This window comes from Sciurus carolinensis, chromosome 9 (genome assembly GCF_902686445.1).
Source record: "Sciurus carolinensis chromosome 9, mSciCar1.2, whole genome shotgun sequence".
In the NCBI taxonomy this organism is placed as follows: Eukaryota; Metazoa; Chordata; class Mammalia; order Rodentia; family Sciuridae; genus Sciurus; species Sciurus carolinensis.
The window spans coordinates 54,459,404-54,482,675 of record NC_062221.1 but is presented as its reverse complement, the minus strand read 5'-3'; the positions used below and the strand labels follow the sequence as shown (position 1 = coordinate 54,482,675).

The following is a 23,272-nucleotide window of genomic DNA, read 5'->3' as shown; positions in this document are numbered from 1 at the left end:
AACAAGACAGACTGCCTCAGCCTGTCTTTTAGTCTTCCTTGCCCTGTTACGACTTAGAAGGGGTTGTGACTGATGTGCTTTATGTCAGGACTTTTTTTTTTTCTTCTTCTTCTTCTTCTTTTTTTCCTGGTGCTGAGAATTTGAACCTGAATCTTTCCGTCTGCCAAGCCCTTAACTCTTTCTGGCAAACCTCAGTTTCTTCTTGGGTGTAGGTTGTGTATGTGTGTAGAAAGTGAGAGAAGAGAATGTAATTCTCCCCTTTGCCTGGTAAGAACACCACCACTTGGCCTGAAGACTTATTTTATGAGTTCAGACACAGGAACGAATGCATAAAGTGTTTGTTAAAAAGCATCTAGCCAGGTGTAGTGTCTCATGCCCATAATCCCAGAGACTTTGGAAGCTGAGGTAGGAGGATTGCGATTTCGAGGCCAGCCTCAGCAATTTAGCAAGGCCCTAAGCAACTTAGTAAGATCCTAAGCAGTCTAGCCAGACCTTAAGAAACTCAGGGATACCCATATTAAAATAAAAAATAAAAAGGGCTGGAGACGTGGCTCAGTGGTTAAGCACCCCTGGGTCAATCCCCAGTACCATACTCACTAACAAAAAGTTTGTATAGATGTAGATATAAAATTCTGAAGCACACCAGTCATGGTAGAGCTTGCCTGTAATCTCAGTGATTCAGGAGACTGAGGCAAGAGGATCGCAAGTTAGAGGCCAGCCTCAACACCTAGCGAGACCCTAAGTAACTTAGTGAGACCCTGTCTCGAAATAAAAGGGCTGGAGATGTAACTCAGTGATAAAGCGCTTCTGGATTCAATCCCCAGTACCCCCTTTTCGAAGCTCATTTCAAAAATATGTCACTCTTTTCTGCTCAGTGCTTGGATTCTAGGGCTAACCCTCCATTTCCATTGCCAGTGACTCCCCTGGCCTTGGTCTGTGGACAGAAGTTGGACAGCCCATAGCTGTTCTTATTCTTTCTCTGCCTTCTAGATGTCCATACATTTTCAGGATTTCTTCAGCCATCTGTACAGGGATTTCTCCAAAAAAATTTCCCCCATGACTTCCTTCTATCAGATACTGGGATTTTGTTGTGTATACAGTCACATCCCAAGTAGTACCTTGGAGGAGATAAGGTAAGATATTATAGCATCAAGCACAGCCTGTTAATCAGTTGGTTATTCCTGGTAAAGAGATTGAAAAGTTGAGCTTTTTCAACTTTTTTTTAGGTTTAAAATGTTTTAAAATAAAAGTTGGGAGGGTGGGAAAATGCAAACTTTATAGATAAGACAGATCTGGTGCTTAAAACTAGATTCTGCCATTTACTAACTGTGAGACTTGGGGAAGCTACCTAACTTCTCAGCATGGTTTCTGCTTGTGTAAAATGTGAGTAATAAAGTATTTCCCTTGCAAGTTGCTTTGAGAACGAAATGAGACAATATATAAAGTGACTAACTTGATGCATGAAACTAGAAAGGAGGCAGTTATCTTATTTTCCAAATACCTTAAATTTACTGCACTGAGTTAAATATGTGTATTCTCCTTCTCACATCAAGCATTCACACTTCCAGATCTCTCTAGCCAAATGCAAATGTCTGGCAGTTATTTTCAAAGTCCCTTGATAACGTTGATGTTCTGCCTCCAGCTTCATTTCAGCCATACTACCCTCCCAGAAGCACTCTTTCCTATCATTTGGCCAAACTCCCAGCTTCGTGGTCAAACTGTAGTCCCATCAAAGGCCAACTCATTTACCAGCCCCTTCCTACCTTCTTCTTTAAAATTGCACCCATAATCATGCCATGCTGCCCCCTAAACATGGACTAAGCTCTGTTCATCTGAGAACCATTAAACCCAAACCCATCATTTATACACCAGAAGTGTACCTAGAAGCTTATAACATTGCACTGTTTCCACTAGGTTGCCATTTTCTCTGTGTGATGTCATTCACACCAGATTGCTTTGTGGCCCTTCTTCCTGTTAATTCTCAAAACTGACAACAGATGTTAAAATTCCCTCTTTTCATACCTACTACTACCCTTCTCCAGACTCTCATTCTCCATTATGTCCCTCTCATTTACCCTCTTCTGATCATTCTAAACTTTTCATATTTCTAACATGCCCTGCCCCCTTCAAGCTGATTAGCCTTTTCATATTGCTATTCCTTCTGTATGGAATGCCCTTTACTGTTTTCAGCTAGTAAACTCTCTGGTCCTCTGAGCTCCAGCTCAATGTTACCTGTCTAGCATTCTTTTCCTACCATACCTTTCAGGTTATTTATATCTTCCCTGTGCTCCCACTTTGGGTGGAACATACCTCTCCCTCCCTCTGCTATAAGCTTCTGGAGGAAAATGAACTGTCTTATTCATCTTCATGGCCCTTGTACCCAACCTAATGTGTGGCTTGTGGTAGGTCCTGACAGATACTGGCCAAAGGAATGAATGAATGAATGAATGAATGTGCATTCATCTTCAGGTCATGTTTTCGGTATAAAAGTGATTCTTCAGGACTCTCTTTGGAGCCCAGAACTGGGAACTGGAAAACTATTAGGATTCTCCATTTATGTCTCTCTTCCAGTCTGACATTTTCAGAGTGCTGCCAAAGGTACAATCTTTTTTCTTGACATGTTACCTTATTGAGGATAGGAATTAGTCAGACTTTCCAATGGGATAGTATAGGAGATAACCCAACACTTTACTCATAATTGTCATCATGTGTCTGTCCAGGAGCACAATCCTTTATTTCCCCTTCTGGCTCAATACATCAGAACATATAGATGCATAGTCATCAGCCTGACAGGGCTATTGACCATAAAGATTACCTCCATCATCTGATGTTCACCTCACCTTGCCTCTGGAACCAAGCACCCACAGAGTGCTCAGCAAACATGCTACCTGGCTTAACTTCAGCTCAATGTGTGCTTCAGTTTTCTGCAGCTACCTGATTATCACGCACACCTGGCCCAGGAAGCTATTTGCATGGAAATGCATCTGCTATTAAGAAGCAGGATGGATTTGTCCATAAGATAGATGCATTTGAATCTAAACTGTCATGACTTAGAAGACCAAATGGTGGTGATTAAGAGCATCTGAGTTCCAAATCTGACTTAAATGAAATCTGTCTTATCTGATATTGGAAGTAATGTAATATCTTTCCTTAGTTTCCCCACTTGTAAAATAGAGATAACAATAAAGCCTCTTGATAAATAATGTGGGCATTTAATGAGATGATATTTATATTATTTTATTATTTTATTTATTTATTTGGTACCAGGGATTGAAACCAGAGGTGCTTAAGCACTAAGCTGCATCCCCAGCCCTTTTTTTAATATTTTATTGGAGACAGGGTCTTGCTGAGTTGCTTAGGGCCTTGCTAAGTTGCTGAGGCTAGGTTTGAACTCACAATCCTCCTGCCTCAGTCTCCCAAGTCTTTGGGATTACAGGTGTGTACCACCGAGCCCAGCAGATGATATTTTTTAAAGTGCTTAGCACAGGCTGAAGAAAAATAGGGACTCAGTAAATGAAAGCTGGTAATTATTATTATTACTTGACACTTTGACCTTTTTGCAAATACGAAATGCCATACTAGGCAGCTGCTCAGGATCCTAGGCTGACCTCTGAAAGTAGATGTCAGGAAGGGCAAGAGTTTATCCAGCCAAGCCTCTCTCTTTAGTCATTGTGCTCTCTGACATTCTGTTTGATCCACTGTGCAACACCCAAACCCCACAAGTCATTTATTAATATCTCTTTGGGTTTTTGGAATTTACTAAGCACATGAATTCACTTCTGAAAGCATCAAAGCTAAAATGTGCCTCAGAGATCATCTCATCCAATCCACTTATTTCACAGACTGCTGAGAATGCTGAGACTTGAGCGGGGTAAGCCTTGGCTAGGGGATGGTAGAACTGGAGCCAGAACCAGGTCTCCAGACGTAACAGCTCTCCTTTTTCCAATACTCCTTGCCATCCACTCTGAAATTATGCTCTTAGAGACTCAGGTCATGCTTTCCCCTGGTGTGGAATAGCAGAGGGCACTTTGCCCCTTTCTGAGAACAAATATTTTCTTCCCTTGGTGAGCAGACAGTACTTCTAGGTAACAACATGGCCCCATATATAGCTGTTTATAGGGACAATCTGATTCCTGAAGAGCTGGTATAGGACACAGGTTGTGGGACCCATGCTAATGGCATCAACAAGGGACCAGGTACCCCAGCAGCAATCCCTGATAAGCCATATTCTTTCCCTTCCAAACTTGACAAATGCACCCCTTCTTGTACTTTGGGGATCACTTAATTTTAGAACTGAGATTGGACTCTACTGTTTTGCTATAGTTTTCATTTCACAGATGAAGAAACTGAGGCTCACAGCAATTAAGGAATAGCCACAAGCTCATTCAATTATCAGAGCCTCACTTTCAATCCTGGTCTCTTTAACTTCAGTGAAGTGGCTAAGGTTAGATCTATAAAATGGAGACTTGAGCACTTATAGAATATAGTTGCTATAAGGATTAGGTGAAGATAAAAGTGAAACAAAAGTCCCCTAAGGGAACTTATTCAACTTTGCATCCCCAGTGCCTGACACATTGTTGGTCATCAATATATTTTTAAAAATAAATCTATGAATGTATAAATTAATAAATGATGAATGAATAAAGAAATGAGCCACCTAGCACAGGTGCCTGGAACACAAGAGGTATTGGATAAACATTTCTTTTCCCTCCATCACTCTGGAGGGTTGAGGCCATATTTGCAATCTCTGTGCCTGGCACTTGGTAGGCCTTAGTGAGTGTGTGTAAGTGGAATGACTGACTCTCAGGAGCTGTGAGCCTTTGAGGCTGTGAGGAAATACTTGTCTTCTTATCTACAAGCAGAGGCTGGTGTGTTGAATTCCAGAAAGTGGTACTTGGAGTGGTACAGGGAGTTCTCTTGACCAGGGCTTTCCTCCACTGCAAGGTAAGGGCCACCCATCTTCCAGGCTGACCTGACCCAGATGTTACTGAGTGTCAGGCCAGCTGCAAATACCAGCAGAAGGGAGTTGCAAATCTTTCCAGCTGTAGAGCAGAGGATGTGCTCTGCCTGGCCAGACTCAACTGCATTCATTCCATTTCTCCACCCCTCCTCTCTTTCTTTGTCTTCTCAGTGCTTCTAATCTCAGTCCCCTGTCTCTAGAGAGTGAGTAAAATGAGTTTCTAGAAGAATGCCTGGCATATAGCAGTTGCTCAATAAATACTGGTGGAATGAGTAAATGGATAAATGAAAACAGGACTGAAGAAAGAGACAGGCTGACTGGTGTGGTCTATTTATTGGCACAGGGTCCTACAGGGCCAAGACCATACCCTCCCCACCCTCTTTCCTGTAAAAATAAACTCTGTCCTTCCCTCTCCCTGTTCTTTCTTGCTTTCCTGTTTAGTCCAGGGAGAATTAGTCACCCTCTAAGACTTGCACTCTAAAACACAGGAATTGGCACCCCTACACATACACACTTTCCCTCACAGACAGGGAAATGAGGCAGCAGGGAGGCTTTTAAAGGCCCTTGGGCTTCCACTAAGAACTGAGCATAGTAGATCTCTTGGTGAGGGTGGGCAGCAGTACTGGGAGCATCAGCACAAGGAGCATGGGGTGGGGGTGGCCTCTGAGGGCAGGTCAGAAGGGAGCTGAGCCCATTTCCACTTGGGCACTGAGTAGGCCTGGAGAGAAGCCTGGGAGGCACAGCCCCAGGCTCTGTGGATCAGAATGGGGCAAACACAGCAGGCCCCATAGCCCCCAGGCTGAGTGAGCTTGGGGCCAAAGACTCCTTTCTATGGGAACTGGATCCTCTGCCCACACCTCCTCAAGGCAGGGTGACACAGAAGAATGTCACAGTGAATGGTGGGGGCTCTGCTGGAGGAAAGGGCACCCCCAAAGCAGAGGCACGATGTGGTACTCAAGGGGGACTAGACTTATGTCACCTGTAGGGTGGAGGGGCTGGACCCAGTCCAGCTTGCATTTGCTTTCTCCTAACTTGGGAGCCCCAGGCCCTGGCAATGGCCAGCCATTTTTTTCCCCAACCCAGGTCTACCACACCTCACACAGCTGCCCCGGGTTCATGGAGGAACCGACAGGGCAGCCGAAGTGCCGCAGGAAGTCACGGGAGTTGGAGAGAGTGCCCAGCACGCGGAAGCGGGCAGGGCTGTGGGGGTCGGTCACCAGCCCCTCGTGAGAGCTCTCTGGTGTGCGGACCGAGCACCACACCTGCGGGCCAGGACAGACACGGGGACATACGGTGTCTAGTGTGGAGCTGGGCCATATCCTCAGCCGTAGCAGAACCATCTCAGGGCACAAACCACCATTGCCCCAGTCCCTCAGCTCAGGAGGTCTCAGATCACTACAAGGGGCTCCATCAACATCTCAACTCCAATGGAAGGAAATGTACCCCTCTCTCCTTCCCCAATTCCTTGAAGCTCTTCTAAAGCTGCCCTGGACACTGGGTTGCCCAGTGTGGACATGGCCCAGTGGAGTGGGGGTAACAGAGACCCTCAAGGATGGCTGCTGTAATGCAAAGTACCTGGAGGAGGCCCCACCTGAGTCTTCCCACTGCCACTTACTTTATTCCTGAACAAGCTAATTTGTGTCCCCAAGTTTCAATTTCCTCCTTCATACCTACTCCACAGGAATATCAAGAGGATCAATGCTTCCTCCCACCTCTTACCCCCTTAAGCAGGGCAGCTCTGCTCTTTGAGAGCTGCAAAATCCTACCCAAGACTTTCCCTCCTTAAGTCGTTTTTGTAGGCTCTGAGCATAAGGCCTTCCTAACCCACCTCCCATATCTCCACTTCAGCCCTATTTCTCAGTCCCTTTCCTGCATGCCCCCCATTTCTTCTAATGACATCATCTGGAGGAGATAGAGAGAGGGGCACACCCCAGGTCTCCCAGGGGGCAATACCTGGGCAAATCCCACAAAGAAGAGCTGGTGATTGGTGAGCCCCACAGCTGGCAGTTGCTGCTCCTCCCCATGCTTCCTGAGCCACGCTTTGTAAGCCTGGGGGAAAGAGTGGGCAGCAAGTCCACCTGGGCCTGCCCGCTTTCTTCAGCACCCTTCCACTCAGGCCCATAGGCCTCGGCCACTGGAAGCCCACTAGGCTACTCACGTTGTAGGCAGCCTTAAGCCCCCCATTGTCAGCGATGTTCTCTCCCAGTGTCTGGCGGCCATTGAGCCTCTCCCCATTGACCTGGTACTGGTTATACTGTTCCTCCATGCAGGCCGTGTGATTCCGGAAGGCTGCCAGTGACTCATTCTGCCACCAGGGTCGCAGATTCCCTTCTTTGTCATACTCACGCCCTGAGGAGAATGCACCTTTGCACCCCATAGGATGATAGCTCACCCCTTGGGGACAGAAACACCCCTACCACCCCTGGACCACAGATTCCAGGGCCCCTAGGACCTGCCCCCAACATCCCAAGGTCTTTGCAGGAGCCACTGGGAATTCTATGGGACAACTCCACCAGTCCCTACCTTGGTCATCAAAAGCATGTGTCAACTCATGACCCATGACTACGCCAATACCACCAAAGTTCAGGGCCCTGGTAGGTGAGGAATGCTGAGTGAGGATATGATAGGGGGACTTGTGAATCCCCCTTCTAGTTCTGATCCAATCTCACTCACAAGCCCAGGCCCCAGCACCCGGTCCCTCCTGCCTCAGACATACTTGGGGTGGTTGCGGGCATAGAAAGGGGCCTGCAGAATACCAGCAGGGAAGACAATTTCATTCTTGGTTGGAAGGTAATAGGCATTCACCGTCTGAGGGGTCATGCTCCACCTGGGGGGAAAAGAGAGAGGCTGAGGTTCCCTACTCTTCTGATGCCCACCCCCAAGTCCAGCAGCCCTGCCCTACCTCCCACAAGGGCCTATTGCCACCCCTTTTTCCCCTCCCTGGAAAACTTCCCCCACCTCCCCTAATGTCCCCAGAGTCTATGGCCTCCCATTCTCACTGGTCACGGCTGGGAGCCTTGCGGAGCTGATCAGCCATCACCTTAGCAGAGAAGTTGTACAAATTCAACATGTTTTGGAAGAAAGAATCTTCAGAGACTTCATACTATGGGCATGGTAGGAGGTGGAAAGTAAGCAAGAACATGAAGATAATAAAAAGTCCCAGATTGACTACTAATTAGCCTCTCTCCAAGCTTCAGTTTCCTCAACTGTAAGTGGGAGTAAAAAGTTGGGGATGTAGTTCAGTGGTAGAGTGTGTGTTTAGTATGCATAAGGTTCTGGGTCCCCTAAAAAAAGGAGTAAAATACCTAGTAAATAATTGCCAATAGGGGCTGGGGCTGTAGCTCAGTGGCAGGGTGCTTGCCTAGCATGTGTGAGGCACTGGGTTTGATTCTCAGCACCACATAAAAATAAACAAATAAAGACATGCTGTCCATCTTCAACTACAAAAAAAAATTTTAAATAATAATTGCCAATATATAAAAAATAACTTATTTCCAGGCATCATGGCACACACCTGTAATCCCGGCAACTTGGGAGGCTGAGACAGGAAGACCAAAAGTTCAAGACCAGCCTTAGCAACTTAAGGAGACTCCGGCTCAAAATATAAAATTAAGAGCTGGGGATGGACATGTGCTGCTGGTGCTGTATGTTTTTTACATACTGCCTAATTTTGTTCACACAACAACCCTGTGAAGCATTAGTAGGACCCCCAATTTGCAGATGAAGACATTAAGGACAACAGACGTCTCGTCTAAAGTTATACAGTTAGTTATGGGTAGAAACACGATTTGACTCAGTCTTGATCTAAATCCCTACTCACTCATTAACACTGTATTTTACTGTCCTCTGGCCTTCAGCCTGGCGCAGAGTCAACATTTAAGCAATTCGGGTTGCCCATATCTTCCTCGGAAAGGAAGCAAAAAGCACCTCTTTCCCTCCCAGTTACAGAGTCCCAGTTACTGAGGGTAGGCAAGAGTGCACCCCCTGCCTGAGGTTGCAGGTCAGTACTGTGACCGTGGGTACTCACCCCATCATAAACATCATCCAGCTCTTTGGGCTCCAGGATAAAGTCCGGGAAACCAATCATATCATAGATGGCATCTGCCTGAAGAGAACAGGTTTTCCTCCTCAGGTCCCAGAAAAATCGTATCCTCCATCCCCTCCTCAAGATGGCGCTCCAACCCCAGTCATTGCTCACTTTCTCCTTGGCTGCCTGCCGGGTCTTCTCATCCATCCAAACCAGCTGTCCCAGAGCTTCCTCAAATGCAGAACGGATTTCGCTGATCATCCCCTCTGCCTGGGAGAGAGAGGAACAAATCAGCCCCCCATCCACACTTAATGTATCCATTCTCGCCTATTTGCCCTACAGCCCCATCCCTGTCCCCCTAGGTGAGCCATGGGAACGTTCAGACCCATAAAGTTTAGCATCTGGTAAGGATGAGAAGGAAGCATCATTTATGAAGGTACTGGCATTGAGGATGACTTTTTTCCTAATTAATTTAAAAATTTTAAAATGTTAATAAGTTAATAAATTAATATTATAATCTATCACTTTGGTTTTATCTGATTCTAAAAGGCATTAATGGAAACTTTGGAAAGTTGAGAAGAATTGAAGAAGAAAACACAAAACTTATAATCCAATCACTCAGAGATAAACTTTTTTAACATTTTGATATCTATTTATAGTATTTTCCCCTATCCAGATATAAAATATGGAATTATGTTGTATAACATATATATTTTTTGCAACCTATTCTTTCACTTAAAAATGTATCATGCCTATAATCCCACCAGTTCTGGAGAGCCAGCCTCAGCAAAGGCCAGCCTCAGCAAAAGCGAGGTGCTAAGCAACTCAGTGAGACCCTATCTCTAAATAAAACACAAAATAGGGCTGGGGATGTGGCTTGGTGGTTGAGTGCCCCTGAGTTCAATCCCCAGCACCATTCCCTCAAAAAAAAAAAAAAAAGTGTATCTTGAATTTAAAGGCTGCCTCATAATATAATCTGTCCTAACCATAATTTATTTTCCCTATGGTTGGACATTTAAGCTGTTTTCATTCCCCCTATTACAAACAACACTGTCATAAACATCTTTGTGAATAATATTTAAGCACACCCATTAACAAGAAAATATTATTTTTTCTAATTATATAGATAATATAAACTTCTTATAAAAATTTTGGAAAAACACAGAAAAACTTAAAGAACAAAAATAAAAAATATTTATGCTCCCACTGTCCAAAGTAACCACTGTATATTCGTTTAAGAATTTCCTTCCAGTTTTTTAATATGTACCTATGTAACAGTGAATTTTAAGGTAGCGTCTAAAAGCCTGAAGACTCACAATTTCCTTGCTTTGTCGATCAAACGTGGCCTTCACAAAGAGGGATCCCAAAGCAAAGCCAAGGGCATCATCTGTGTTGGAGATGCAGGTCTGCCATCGTGGTGTGCAGGACTGTAAAGGGACAAAGAGTCAAGGGCCCAGAGACAGTTCTTCCTCTGACTGGGGCCTTTCTATCTCTGAAGCTAGCCTTCTCAGCTCTAGACAACAGAGGCCTAGGTTTGGGGTGCCATCTCTCCCTCAGACTCCAGGGGATATAAAGGCAATATCTGGAATCATGCCAATACCAGGAATGAAACCTCAGTAGGAACACATGGTTACTGACACTGTTCTTGACACTTCTCCAGTGTTTCTAAGAGGCCCCACTGGAGTCTAGAAATTTCTATGCTCAGCTTCACAACTCAGTCCCCCATGCCAAAACCCTTCGAGTCATTCCAGCTTCCCCCATTTCCCTAATCCCATATTCACTATATCACTAGTATCTACTAACTCTACTTTTCATCATCTCCCCTGCCCACCCATCCCTACTTTGTTGCCCTACAACACTATCATCTCTTGCCTGAAAATTGCAGTTGTCTTCTGACTAGACTCTGGTTCCATTCTCATCCCTCTCCCTGGTCACTATCCTCCATCATCCATTAGGACACCAGAAAGATCATCTAATACATAACGTAACTATGTTGCTGATCTGCAGTTACTCCCATGGTCTCCTTCTATGAAAGAATCAAGGCAAAACATCTTAACACAAGAGCCAGGTCCCTTCATGGACACCCCATGCCCACCTCACCAAGCTCAGCCTCTCTATTGCCTTGTTCTCAAGCTCCTACCAGAACCAAACTCCTTCTTGCCTTTGGGGATTTTCACGTTCCTTCTGCCTAGAATGCCCTTCTCCCCTACTTTCTTGGTGAACATATTCTTCTCAGGAAAACCTTTCTTTTTTAAAAAAATATTTTTAATTATTGATGGACCCAAAACCTTTATTTTACTTATTTATTTTTATGTGGTGCTAAGGATCGAACCCAGTGCCTCACATATTCTAGGCAACACTGAGCTACAACCCCAGCCCCAAAACATTTCTTGATGCCTCCCCCATTGTTCCCACATCTGTCCTATAGTGCAAAGGAGGTATTTCACTCAGTGTGAGCACTTATCACCCCCAAATACCCGTATTTGTTTATAAATCCACCCCCCACCCACACATGGGAATGAAGAACAGCATTTATTCAACTTCCCCATCTTCATCATCAAAGTTACAATGTCTATGTATGCCATGAACTTAGGACATTAACTCAGTTAATCCTCATGACAACCCTGCAAGTTATTCCTGCTCTACAGACCAGGAAGTGGAGAATCAAGGAGTCCGGGTGTCATGCCCAAAGTTCCACAGGCTAAAAAATGGAGGAGTTGGGATTGGAATCCATGTCAGCTTGATTCCAAATTTTGTACTCCACACTCTGCACCATATGGCAATTGGTGCCTGATGCACTGTGAGTGTGCAGCATCAGCTAGGGTGGGTCAGAAGGTAGGGGCAGAGTCAGAGAGCCCCACCTTCTTGGTGCCATAGAGGGTCTCCAGCAGCTTCTCCTGTGCAGACTCAAAGCGCCGGTCTAGGCTCGAGGACGTCTTTTGCACCAGGTTCCAGATCAGGTAATTGTTCAGGATGCTGGCATTCATACCAGGAAATAAGGGGAGGTGGGGTACCTTTTCCTTTCCCACCAACCAATCCCCAAGAACATGCAGACAGCAGGAGTCCTGAGGGGCACATGTTGAAGCTGTCCTAGAGTCCCTCTCTCACCCTGGGACCACATATCGCATACCCAGAGAAAGAACCTACAGACATTCTCATGATTGGAATGGCCCAGGGCTTCATCGAATGCTGCTTTGTCTGGTCGTGCCTGCCCACTGGGCCTAGTCCCTACCAGTGATCTTCACCGAGCCCCAAGACCCACCCCCCTGCAACTTGGGCTCTCTCCCACCTTGGTTCGGTGCGGTTGATGAGTTCTGACACCTGCTGCAAATAATCTGTCCCATACACCACCACAGGCTCAGAGTCACCCAACTCCAATGGTGACAGCAAGAAAGACAGGAACTCGAGCCAGTCCATGGAGGGTGCCAGAGTCTGAGAGCAAAAAAAATTCTCAGGCTTGGTTGACTGCCCGCACTGCTTCCAGTGGACCCCTCCCCCACTGACACATTGTAGCCTGGGAGGCCTTCCCATTGCCATGGCAATAGCTACAGGCTGCTTGGTGACTCCTTCCTGCAAAAAAACCCTTTTCCAGGCCTAAGCACCACTCAGTCTGGGAGCCCAAACACTTACTATACAAGGAAATGTGTGATACTCAACTGGAGCAGATAGTCAAATATTTTCATAACTGTTGATAAAATACCACTCCCCTGACACCTCCCACACACCTGGCCTCTACTCCAGAACCTCCCCTTTCCTAGTGTTCTCATAATTCACCACCAAAAAGGCTGCTGCCTGACACAGTAGGCGCCTCCAGGAGACATTTCCATAGCCATTCTGATTGTTGTGTGAACATCTTATCCAAGTTGTTATAAATTTTTAACGCAATCTCTCCATTCATTCACAAGAAAGAGACAAAAGGATGACCCTGTGAGAGGTGGCCTAAAATGGTAGGATAGAAACAGGGAAGCTCAGAAAAGAAAGGATGTGAGGAAAGAACCAACTGCCACCAGAAAAATGGCATGAAGGAAAGCCAGGTGCTCTGTACCAGGGGCCAGCTCCTCCCAGATATCTGCCTGTCCCACCTGCAGATCTGAGATGCTCATCTTGTGATAGATCTTCTCCTCATCCCGCCGCTGGTCCTGGGGTACTGTGATGTTGGCCAGTTGTGTCTCCAGCTCCAGCACCTGCTGCATTTGTTCCCGGGTGGAGGTTGGCTGTCCACCCAGTAGTATCCCCAGCTCCTCCATGTAGTCCAGGTAGGCAGTGAGTACCTGGGAAGCCCCAAGACATCCTCAGAGTCAGTAAGTGCTGGCTCAGGCAGCAAGGATCTGTACTGGCCCCACCTCTGCCCACTCTCTCTTCTGCTTGATTTTCCTTAGGGAAGACTTCCTGGATGACCCTGTTTCATTTCCAACACAACCCTTACCACTGTTTACTCTGTCTTGCTTATTTATTTGTGCACGTGTCATCTACTTTCCCCAGGAGAACTCTGTTCAAGTTACAGCAGCTGTTTACCCCTGTATCCCAAGGGCCTCAAACAGGACCAACCAAACACAGAATTGGTGATCTGCAAATATTTGTCCAGTGGATGGTCCTGTTTCCCATACTGCTTTGCCTTCTCATTTCCTGAAGCTCTTCTAGTTGTCCTAGCCCATCAGTGGCCATGGGCCTTCACTGAACAGCTGATTGGACCCCACAGGAAATTTGGTCCCCTGCAGCCTTCAAGTTCCTTGTCTCTCTCATCCTGCCAGGCCTCAAACTTGTTGCTTTTTCCACTCCCGCTGTGGTCTCCAAGGTAGAGAAAATAAATATTTAATGACCACTTCTGTATATACAGATCAAACTGCAAGGGAATTTACATATAACGTATCTTCCCCTCACACTCCCACAGCAACTTCATAAGTAGGTACTAATCCATTTTACACAGAGGGAGTAAGTTTGGTAAGGTGACATACCTGATTCCTACCACAAACTATCCCATAGCAGAGTCAGAATGTGGCCCTGAGTACTACCTGGGTCCTGCAAAAACTCATGTTGCTGGCATGTGAGCTCTGTAAGAGTGGGGGCTGTTCAATTTGTTCACCACTATAGTTGAAGGCCACAGCACAGTGTCTGCCACATAGTAGGTGCTCAATATGTATTTATTGAAGAAAGGGATGAAACTGTACAAACAGACCTCAGCACTGCTTGGCACCAACCCCTGTGGTCTTCTTCCCAGAGATCACTCCCAAATTTTAACCTTAAGTCCAATCCTAGATTTTTTTTTGGGGGGGGGAGGGTGCTAGGGATTTGAACCCAGGGCCTTGTGCTTGCAAGGCAAGCACTCTACCAACTGAGCTATATCCCCAGCCCCCAATCCTAGATTTCTTAATGGGCAAAGGCTATCTCCTCTTCTATTTCAGTGAAAAGTTTTAGATCCTTTAATATTCATAATATCTGTACTACGAAATCTCTTCTTTTTTCATTCTCCTTTTCCTTGCTGCTGGTGTCAGAGGAAGAGATGTAAGTACCAACCCCAGTCATCTCAGATCATAACAGGGATAGGTAGCTCAACCAAGTGTCCTCTCCAGCTCCTTACCTGTGGCTTAAGACTTGCTTTGGAGACTTTCCTAAAGCCTCTATCCTCCTACTTCTTGCCCCATCTTAACCTCTTGTGTTGCACCTTCCTCTAGACCCTGGCAGGAAGCTTCTGCCTAAGGCAACCAGGGATATACTGAAAATCAAACCCAGGGCTCTCCTTCACCCCAACAGATGTGCTCACAGATGTGGTTCACTCCTGCATTCTCAAAGTTCTCTCTTCACAACTCAGGTGATGCCAAAAACTTAACCATCCTAAACGTGACCAACAATATCCGTACATAAAACTGGTCTACATCCTTGTATAGGACTTAGCTACTCTTTCCTCCTGGTCCCTCTCTCCTTCAGTATGTCAACGGCCATCTGCCCTTCTACCTCAGAGCCTTTACCTAAGCCGCTCCCTCTGTAGAACCTCTCCACTCACTGGGGCCCACCCTCACCCTAGCACTAGGCTGGTTCCTGATTCTACTCACACTGGGAACCCCATGCTTCTCCTCTGTTTCGGTCCCAACAACTGTGAACAGGACACTGTGTAACCAGATATTTCATGTCTTCTCTTCCATTCAGAGGCCCATGGCAATGTCTTGTTTGCTATGTGCTTAAAGAAGAATCTGGCCCAGGAATGCTTGGGAAATGTGAAGGAATGACAGTAGGTCAAAGGGCTCTGCAGGTTGTCCTACTCTACAGCAGTCTCCTTTGCTGACGCTCCCTTTCTCACTGCACTTAAAACACAAGGATTTTGGGCTGGGGAGAGAGCTTAGTTGGTAGAGTGCTTGCCTTGTAAGCATAAGGCCCTGGGTTCAATCCCCAGCACTGAAAAAAAAAAAAAAAAAAAAAAAAAAACACAAGGATTTCCTCCTTTCCCTTATCTAGTCTTCTCCCTTCTCTCAATTCCCCCGAGTCTTTGTCTAGGTCTCAAAGGAGATGCCCCTCAACCTCCTGCTCCCTTCATACTGTCCTCTCTCTGGGATTCCACTTGAATCTGCCTGCAGACCTCTCACAGTGAAGGTGTCCAGGCTCCTCATACTCGCACATCTGAAAGGAGAGGCTTCCACCCCCTGAGCGTCTGCAACAGGCAAGAGCATAAGCTTGCACTCCCACACCATACTCCCTATATGAGCTAGAGGCTCTGGTCCCCCTATTACAGAAGAGAAAACAAGTTTAGTGAGATCAATCTACTTGCACTAAGTAGCAAAGACGAGACTGAAATCCAGATCGGACTCCACACTCTCCTTGTCTGATGACATCGCACTGTCTCCTCTTCCCTGATGTACCCAAAGCTGGTTCCTCTTGATTCCCTAAGGACCCCTCCATTTCACCATCACTTGGGTTTACAGCTTCAGTCATCTTTACTGCCTCCCCCTTCTAACATTCTGTCACCAACAACTTGATTCTGACTTGAGCATGTCTCTTGTAGCCTTGGCTTCCTAACATTCCCTCTGCCACTTCCTCACTTGGGTCCTTACTGACTCAGAGCCTGGAATTCAGAGCAGAGACTCCTAACTTATCTCTAGGCTCCCTGTCTTGCATCTGCTTCTCACACCCTAACCAAATTGTCTTCCCAAAGCATGGCTCACTGCATCACTTCCTCCCTGCTCTGAAGCATGCAATGACTTTCTGGGGGCTATCGAATAAACTCCTTAGTGAAACATTCACAATCCCCTCCATAACAAGCCCCTGACCACCTTTCCAACCTCCCATCTTGACAAACTGAACCCTTTCCCATGATCTGAACACACCCCGCCTTTCCTTCTTCTTCTTTTATTTAACTTGTTTTCTCTATCTAGATGCTCTCATCTGCTTCTATGTGTTCTACAGGGCATGGCTCAAATGCAATCTCTTCAGGAAACCTTCTCTGGACATTCAAGTCTCTCCTGAGTCCTAGAGGTCTTCTTTTGAGCCTTTTTCTTGGCTATCTAAATTCACCAACCCATTACTACTGCAAATTTCCAGTGACAATGGCTCTTACATCTCAGAATTCCCCCACTGCACCTGGCACACAGTAGGTGCTTATAAAATGTTTTCCTGAAGCTGAGGATATAGCTTAGTGGTACAGCTCTTGTCTAGCACTCACAAGACTCTTGATTTGATTCTAAGCATCACAAAGAAAAGAAAGGAAAAGAAAAGCAATGCTTTTTTCTGGAAGAATAAGGGGAAGGAAGGAAAGATGGAAGGATGGGATGGAAGAAAGGGCAGTCAGGCCACTAGGTGACAGAATGGGGTCACCTCCCCCACTCTGACCCTGGACAAAGAGAAAAGTATTCAGGGATCAGCCTAGTTCAGCAAGGGGTGAGGATGGGGGTTCTGAGGATGTTCCTTACTTTCTCATTGGCAGTTCTGTTTAAGTAGTAATCTCGAGAGGGCAGAAAGAGCCCAGATTGGTCCACCTGCAATTGCAAGAAAAGAAGGTGAGTCCCTCTCACACCTAGAACTTGGACTCCTGTGCAGGGGCACCAGCCCAGCCTGCCTGTCACCAAGGAGAAGAATCTGGGCTCAGCAGAGTCCCTCCCCACCCTTTCTCAGTTCAGCACCTGGATGACATTGCTGTTGGAACTCTTAGAGTCAGCACTGACGTAGACGGTGAAGAATGGGGTGGCCCTGTAGGTCCCTGCTACTGCCTTTAGCACCTCCATGAAGTTGTCCTGGTCCCATGGTCCCGTAATATTCCAACCACCAATCTGAGTAGAAATCATAAGTGGAACCTCTGACATAGGAACCCCAAAGCTTTCTTGGAGCACATTCTCTCCCAAGAGTCTCATGCTCCCCCTGCCCACAGACTATTTGGTGAACCTGCCTTGTCAATGAGGTCTCGCAGTGGCTGAGCTCCCAGCTCCTCAATGCGCTCCACCTGTAGGCAGGACAGGTAGAAGCGCTGCGTCTTCCGCTCAGCTTCACTGCTGGAGTTGAAGGTGGTGTTCTCTGTGGGGTAAAAGCAGTCCAGGTGGCAATTAGGTTAACTGCTCAGAGGGAGTCCCTGGCCCTTGTTCATGCTTCTCCTTGCCCTACCAATGAGCAGTCTTCCTAATGTGAACCTAAGAAGACTGTCTGAAACAGCAAATTGTGGCTTCCTCTCCCCTGTCTGTGGAGAGACCCTCAAAGATATCCCAGTACTATCCCTGGCATCTACCACACCTTGACAAAATGCAGGGAGGAGCCCTTTTATTATACTCAAAAGTCTGCCTCCCTCTAACCCATCTCCTCCTCTCAGGAGCCCCCAACTCTCAGCACGTTCTACCTCACAGAGCAATCCATCCACTTGTTAACATATGGACATCTATTGAGTGCCTACTAAGTGCCAGGCCCTGTGCTGGACTCCCAAATAATATACCTGGCACAGTAATTCGCTGACAGTGCCACTCACCAAGCAGGTGCTTCAGTATGGCTTGGTTCTGGTCCCAGAGGCTATTGAAGGTGTTCCAGCGGGAACGCCCATCTGGCAGAGGGTTCCGCCGAATCCAGCCACCACAGGAGAACTGGTAAAAGTCCTCACAGGGGCTCACCCCACGGTCTAGGGACTCCAGGATTTTTCCAGCCACTCGAATGCAGGCCTCTGTGAGGCAGGTGCTATGGGTTGGGTCTGTGGCAGGCGACATAATCCCAGGGTAGGAGACTTTCAGATAATCTGGGAGAGGCAAACTCTTTGGAAGGGCCATGATCATGAGAAGGATGGGAAGGCTGCCTCCAAACAGAGAAAATCTTAGAGGCCCTTCAGTTTCCAGATCCCCCACAACTATGAGGGCTGGTGACAGGCGTGGGCCCACCTACCTCTATGGTACTGGACCCCCAGGGCCACCAGGCAGCCCAGAAGCAGTGCAGCCAGCAGTAAAGAGACACCTGCCAAGATCAGCTCCAGCTGGGTGTGCAAGCCTAAAAGTTGTCTTGTCCCCTTCCGGAATCCCACCTGGGGGACAGAGAGGGAATGAAAGGCAGGGCAGGGATCCAAGATTATAGAAGTACTTCCAAAGGGTGAAAGCACAAGCAATTAGAAGAACCATGAAGCAAAGACACTAAGGGGTTTAACTTTGGGCCCAGGGGCAATGAGACAGGCCGAGTGGAGCCCTGAGCCTGTTTTGTGCAAGTCATGGCTTAGAATCGCCTCACCATAGTCCTAGCGCAGAGGCCAGAGATGGAGCGGAGATGGGGGCAGGTGACCCTTCGGAACAGCCCAGAGCTCCTGGGTGTGCCAGGCGTCATGCCAGGGCTGGGGCCTGGTGAGAAAGGGGGAACCCCCTTGCCCACCTCCACGGTGTCCGGGGAGGCCCCGCCCTCTACGGGGGTCTCGGGTGCGTCTTCATCCCGAAGCGTGGCGCGTTTGTACTCCACCATCTGCCAGACAGTCCAGGGGTGCCAACGCAACGAGGTCAGGCAGAAGAGCTGATGCCCACGTCCCTGGGCCAGTACCCTTCGCCCAGAGGACCCTTCCCGCCTGCAGCGAGGGCCCCTTCCCTCCTGCCGGCCTCTTGGGCCTGGGGTCCCCTCTGGCAACGTTCCCCACCCCAACCCCCACACGAGGCCGCATCTCAGGAAGCCAGAGCCTCTTGCCCGACGCCGCCTGCTCCTTCGCGGCGGACCCCTCATCCTGGTACCTTCCTCCACCAGGGTCCTCGCCCCTGAAGTCCCAGGCCCCCACTCACGTTGCCGCCGCTGCCCAGCTCCTGCAGCGCGACGTTCATGGTGAGTTGGGCCGGGCGGCGCCTTAGGGCTCGGGGCCGCTGACCCTCTCCCCGGCCGCGGCCCAGGCCCCGCGCCTGGCCCCGCCACCGCCCGCCATCACGGCCGCTGCCGCAGCCCCTCGCGTGGCCGCCGCGGCCCCCGCCTGCCCGAGTCCCCCCTTCCCCGCGGCGCCGTGCCCGGGGGTGGGGAGCGAAGGGTAGGGGCGGAGCGCGCCGGCGGCTCCCAGCCAGCCGCCCGGAGCCCCGCGCCTGGCCCGAGCTGGCCGCCGGCGCTGTGCTCCAGCCTCGCTGGAGGAGACCCCCTCCGCTCCCCTCGCTCTTCAGAGTCAGACCACCTTCTCAGGAGCGCCCTCCTACAAATCGCCTATAATTTACTTTTCTTTTACCCAGGCCCAATCCCCGCTAATATTCCATGGTCCAGTTCTCCAAATTTCAGGTCCTTTAAGCACCTTGGAGAAATCATGCCCTCCTGAAGAACACCTTCCCCCAGTAGTCCGCACAGGATGTGCAAAGCACGCAAGCGGTTCGCTCCCATGCAGGTGTCCACAGGGTGTTTACACAGAGCACAGACCCCCAAGTGCACAGGCAGGCACAGAAACCAATGCACAGTCCACACACACCGACCGACTCTGGCAGAATGTATACACACTGCATACTCACAGTGTATACATGCACGAGGCGCCCAGAGCCAAAGTACACTGTTGTTTGGTACACACGACACGCACGCATCAAGTTGCAGGGGCAGCATGCACTCCACACACGGCCCTCACTGACTCCATTCTTACATGTTGCTTCAAGACTGCACTTTTACTCTGCAAGATAATTGCTGTCATCAGATCATCTCATAAAGGGAGGGTTACAGATGGTGACAAATTGGCAGGGAAAAAAACAGCCATGCACAGATATTTAAAGAAAAGACGTGCTAACACTTCTAACTTGGGGAAAGCAAAGGATTTTATTTGGGAGGTTTACAAGGAAAAAAAAAAAAAAAAACCACACCAAGCAATATTTAACTGAAGCGCAAATAGTGTGGCATCCATGCATCTGCCATCTGCCTTCCATATTGTCATTCCTTAATCAGGCCTGGTGTTGCTACAGTCTGCTGTACTAAGGACTGCCTAGTGTTTTTTACAGTTGGGGGCAGGGAGAGGAAGAGAGACAGACAGACGTTTTCCTCACCCCCACCCCCACCCCCACCAAGAGACTACAAGAATTTGATCTGAGATGGCTTGAAGTGGTGGCAAATACATAATCCGTTTCCTGACTCCCACCTTAGTTCTCAGACATCTTGCTGCAAGTGGTTCTAGCATGGAATATTCTTGTGACTGAGAAAGGGTGATGAATGGATTAGGCTGAGAAGTGTTGCATTGCTTTCTTAGTCATTTTTTCCACCCCAAATTGCATGTTCTCAAACAGGAGACAGTACAGTATCACAGAATGAAAGATTCTGGACTCAGACTCAGTTTCCCTATCTGTAAAATGGAAACAAGACTAGTACCTACTTCAAAGGGTGGTTCTGAGAATTAAATGAAACAGTATTTGTCAAGTGCTTTGGATAGTGCCTGGCCCATGAAGAGTACCTGTTGTGTCAATACTATTTTATTTGAATTATTATTATCATTCAAATGCCATAACTACAAATGGGAATTGTAAAATTGGAAGAAGCCTGTTCTTTTTCCCAGGTGGCAGAATAAGCAGATGGTTACTAGGTTAGTCAGGGTTCCTTGAGCAAGAAACTTTCACTTCTAGCAAAACTGGAGACTGAAGTAGCAAGGCTTTGGGAAATCTACTTGGGACAAGTCTCTAGAGTTATTCATTTTAACACTGATGACACATCACTCTCCTCTCCCTCTTCCTCTTCCCAAAGCTAGATAAAAGAAAACAGGGTATCAGGCTTATTCCTTCTCCAGGGGAATCCCGTCATGGTGTGGTCATGTGAGTATAATCAAAGATACTGCAGAAGAATCTCCTGGCAACAGGGTCATTAGAATTAGTCCTATGGCCACTGCAACACCATACTATAATTACCAAGATTATGCAGTACTTTGCTATCTGACAACTGCTGTTCTAGATGCTTTATATCTATGTACTCATTTATCCTAATTATATTTATTGACAAGGAAACTGAGGCATAGAGATGCTAAGAGCCACAGTTAGTAGGTGGCAGAGCTTGGATTCAAACACAGGGGTTCTGATTCCTTTCTGGAAAGTAATTTGGCAATATGAATCAAAAGGAGGCTATACTTCTTCCCACCATTAGTTACTAGTCTTTTGCTACATCTCCTCTAGGAAGAGTAAGTGGAAACATCAGTTTTCAAGCCAAGCAGACTTGGACTCAAATGTGGATTCAATTCTTTGTCAGTTAATATCTCTATCAAATTCTGACCCTTAATTTTTCTTATCTGTATTATGGGAACAATTATCCCTATCTCAGAGAAATTCTAGACTTACTTCTTGATTGGATGAGCAACAAAATATCATGGCCATGCTTTTATAACATTTGTTCATCACAGCATTATTTATAATACAAAAGGAAAAACGATAGGGGGTATCAACGTCCAATAAATTCTCTGAGATAGGGAATTAAATCCAACCACATATGAAAGAGTCTGGTACCTATTTTACAGTGTTCTCAGATTCACAAGGGTTTCCCTAATAGCAGTTTCTTTTCATGCCTCTTGTGACCACAATTATTTATTAGGCCCATAACTCTTCCTGATTACATATTAACTAACCTTTTATAAAAGGTTTGGAGGTGGTATTATTCTATAATTTTGTTATTTCCTCTGTATAACTTTTGACTTTTAAAAACATTCTTTCCATTTTTTTCCCTTTTCTGCTCTCTTTTTTTTTTTCTACATGTTTTTTCCCCTTTATTTTCTTAAACTGACTGTAGGCTGAGAAGGAATGAACAATTCACTTTTAACTTTATAAGCACAATGTAGTCTTGATGATAACAAGAAACATCAGTGTTTAGTATTGACAAAAATGGGAAATATGGGCATTCTCTTTCATTGCTCATAGTTTATAAATGAATACAACGTTTTTGGCAATTTGAACCAAGAAGTATAAAAGTATGCACACTGACCCAGAAAGTATACTTCTAGGAAACTGTTCCAGGATGTTAGAAATTATCTAAAGGATGTTTGTATCACTAGGCATAATAGCACACACCTAGTATCCCAGCTACTCAGGAGGCAGAGACAGGACAATCTAAGTTCAAAGCTAGCCTGGACAACCTGTTTCAAAATAAAATAAAAGCACAGTGGCACATACCTATAATCCCAGCGATTTGGGAGACTAAGGCAGAAAGACTGCAAGTTTGAGGCCAGCCTCAGCAATTTAATGAGGCCCTAAGCAACTTAGGGAGCCCCTGTGTCTAAATTTAAAAAAAAAAAAAAAAAAAAGGCTCGGGATGTGGCTCAGTGGCCCCTAGGTTCAATCCCTCATACCAAAAAACAAACAATAAATAAGTAAATAAAGTTAAAAGGGCTGGGAATGTAGCTCAGTGGCAGTGTCCAGTACTAAAATAAATTATTTGTATTAATTAGCATTGCTGTGTAACAAAGGATCCCAATGTAGTACAGTAAAATAACAAACATTTATTACTTTTCATATTCTGTGGAGTGATTGGGTGATTTTCAGGGCTGGTCCAGGTCAATAGAAGCTGGATGGTATAGAATGACTTAAAATGGCCTCATTTACATGTTTAGGCTTTAGCTAGGATATCTAAATCCTGCCTCTCAGTAGTTTTCCTCTTCTAATACACTAGCTATAACTTCTTTATATAGTGGTCTCAGAATTCTCAGCAACAAAAAGGAGGTATGCTTTAATACATAAGCATCTTTCAGGCCTCTGCTCCATCATACTTGCTAGCATCCCCATTGGGTAAAGTAAGTGAAATGGTCTAGCTCAGATTCAGAAATAGACTCACTTCTTGATTTAATGAGCAACAAAATATCATGGCCATGCTTTTATAACATTTGTTCATCACAGCACTATTTATAATACAAAAGAAAAAATGAGGGGGGGTGT

General features: G+C 46.6%; 1 protein-coding gene across 3 annotated transcripts in view; it reads right to left on the bottom strand.

Annotated features, from left to right (window-relative positions):
* Positions 1-5,189: 5,189 nt before the first annotated feature.
* The window catches only part of Ece2 (endothelin converting enzyme 2), a 30,343-nt gene continuing 12,260 nt past the window's right edge, over positions 5,190-23,272 (bottom strand). The window contains exons 1-19 of one of the 3 annotated variants that reach the window (XM_047564023.1): positions 19,199-19,591; positions 18,666-18,890; positions 18,330-18,465; positions 17,926-18,141; positions 17,359-17,483; positions 17,096-17,242; positions 16,886-16,951; positions 13,070-13,258; positions 12,277-12,419; positions 11,849-11,963; positions 10,304-10,414; positions 9,159-9,257; positions 8,988-9,065; positions 7,960-8,063; positions 7,677-7,787; positions 7,484-7,551; positions 7,119-7,309; positions 6,914-7,009; positions 5,200-6,222 (exon numbers count right to left, since the gene is read on the bottom strand). In XM_047564023.1, coding sequence (XP_047419979.1) covers positions 6,046-6,222; positions 6,914-7,009; positions 7,119-7,309; positions 7,484-7,551; positions 7,677-7,787; positions 7,960-8,063; positions 8,988-9,065; positions 9,159-9,257; positions 10,304-10,414; positions 11,849-11,963; positions 12,277-12,419; positions 13,070-13,258; positions 16,886-16,951; positions 17,096-17,242; positions 17,359-17,483; positions 17,926-18,141; positions 18,330-18,465; positions 18,666-18,890; positions 19,199-19,237 — 2,436 coding nt within the window. In that variant the 5' untranslated portion in view covers positions 19,238-19,591 and the 3' untranslated portion in view covers positions 5,200-6,045. Of the gene's footprint in view, positions 6,223-6,913; positions 7,010-7,118; positions 7,310-7,483; positions 7,552-7,676; positions 7,788-7,959; positions 8,064-8,987; positions 9,066-9,158; positions 9,258-10,303; positions 10,415-11,848; positions 11,964-12,276; positions 12,420-13,069; positions 13,259-16,885; positions 16,952-17,095; positions 17,243-17,358; positions 17,484-17,925; positions 18,142-18,329; positions 18,466-18,665; positions 18,891-19,198; positions 19,592-23,272 lie in introns of those variants that run through there. The other 2 variants (XM_047564024.1, XM_047564026.1) reach the window with 2 other exon arrangements.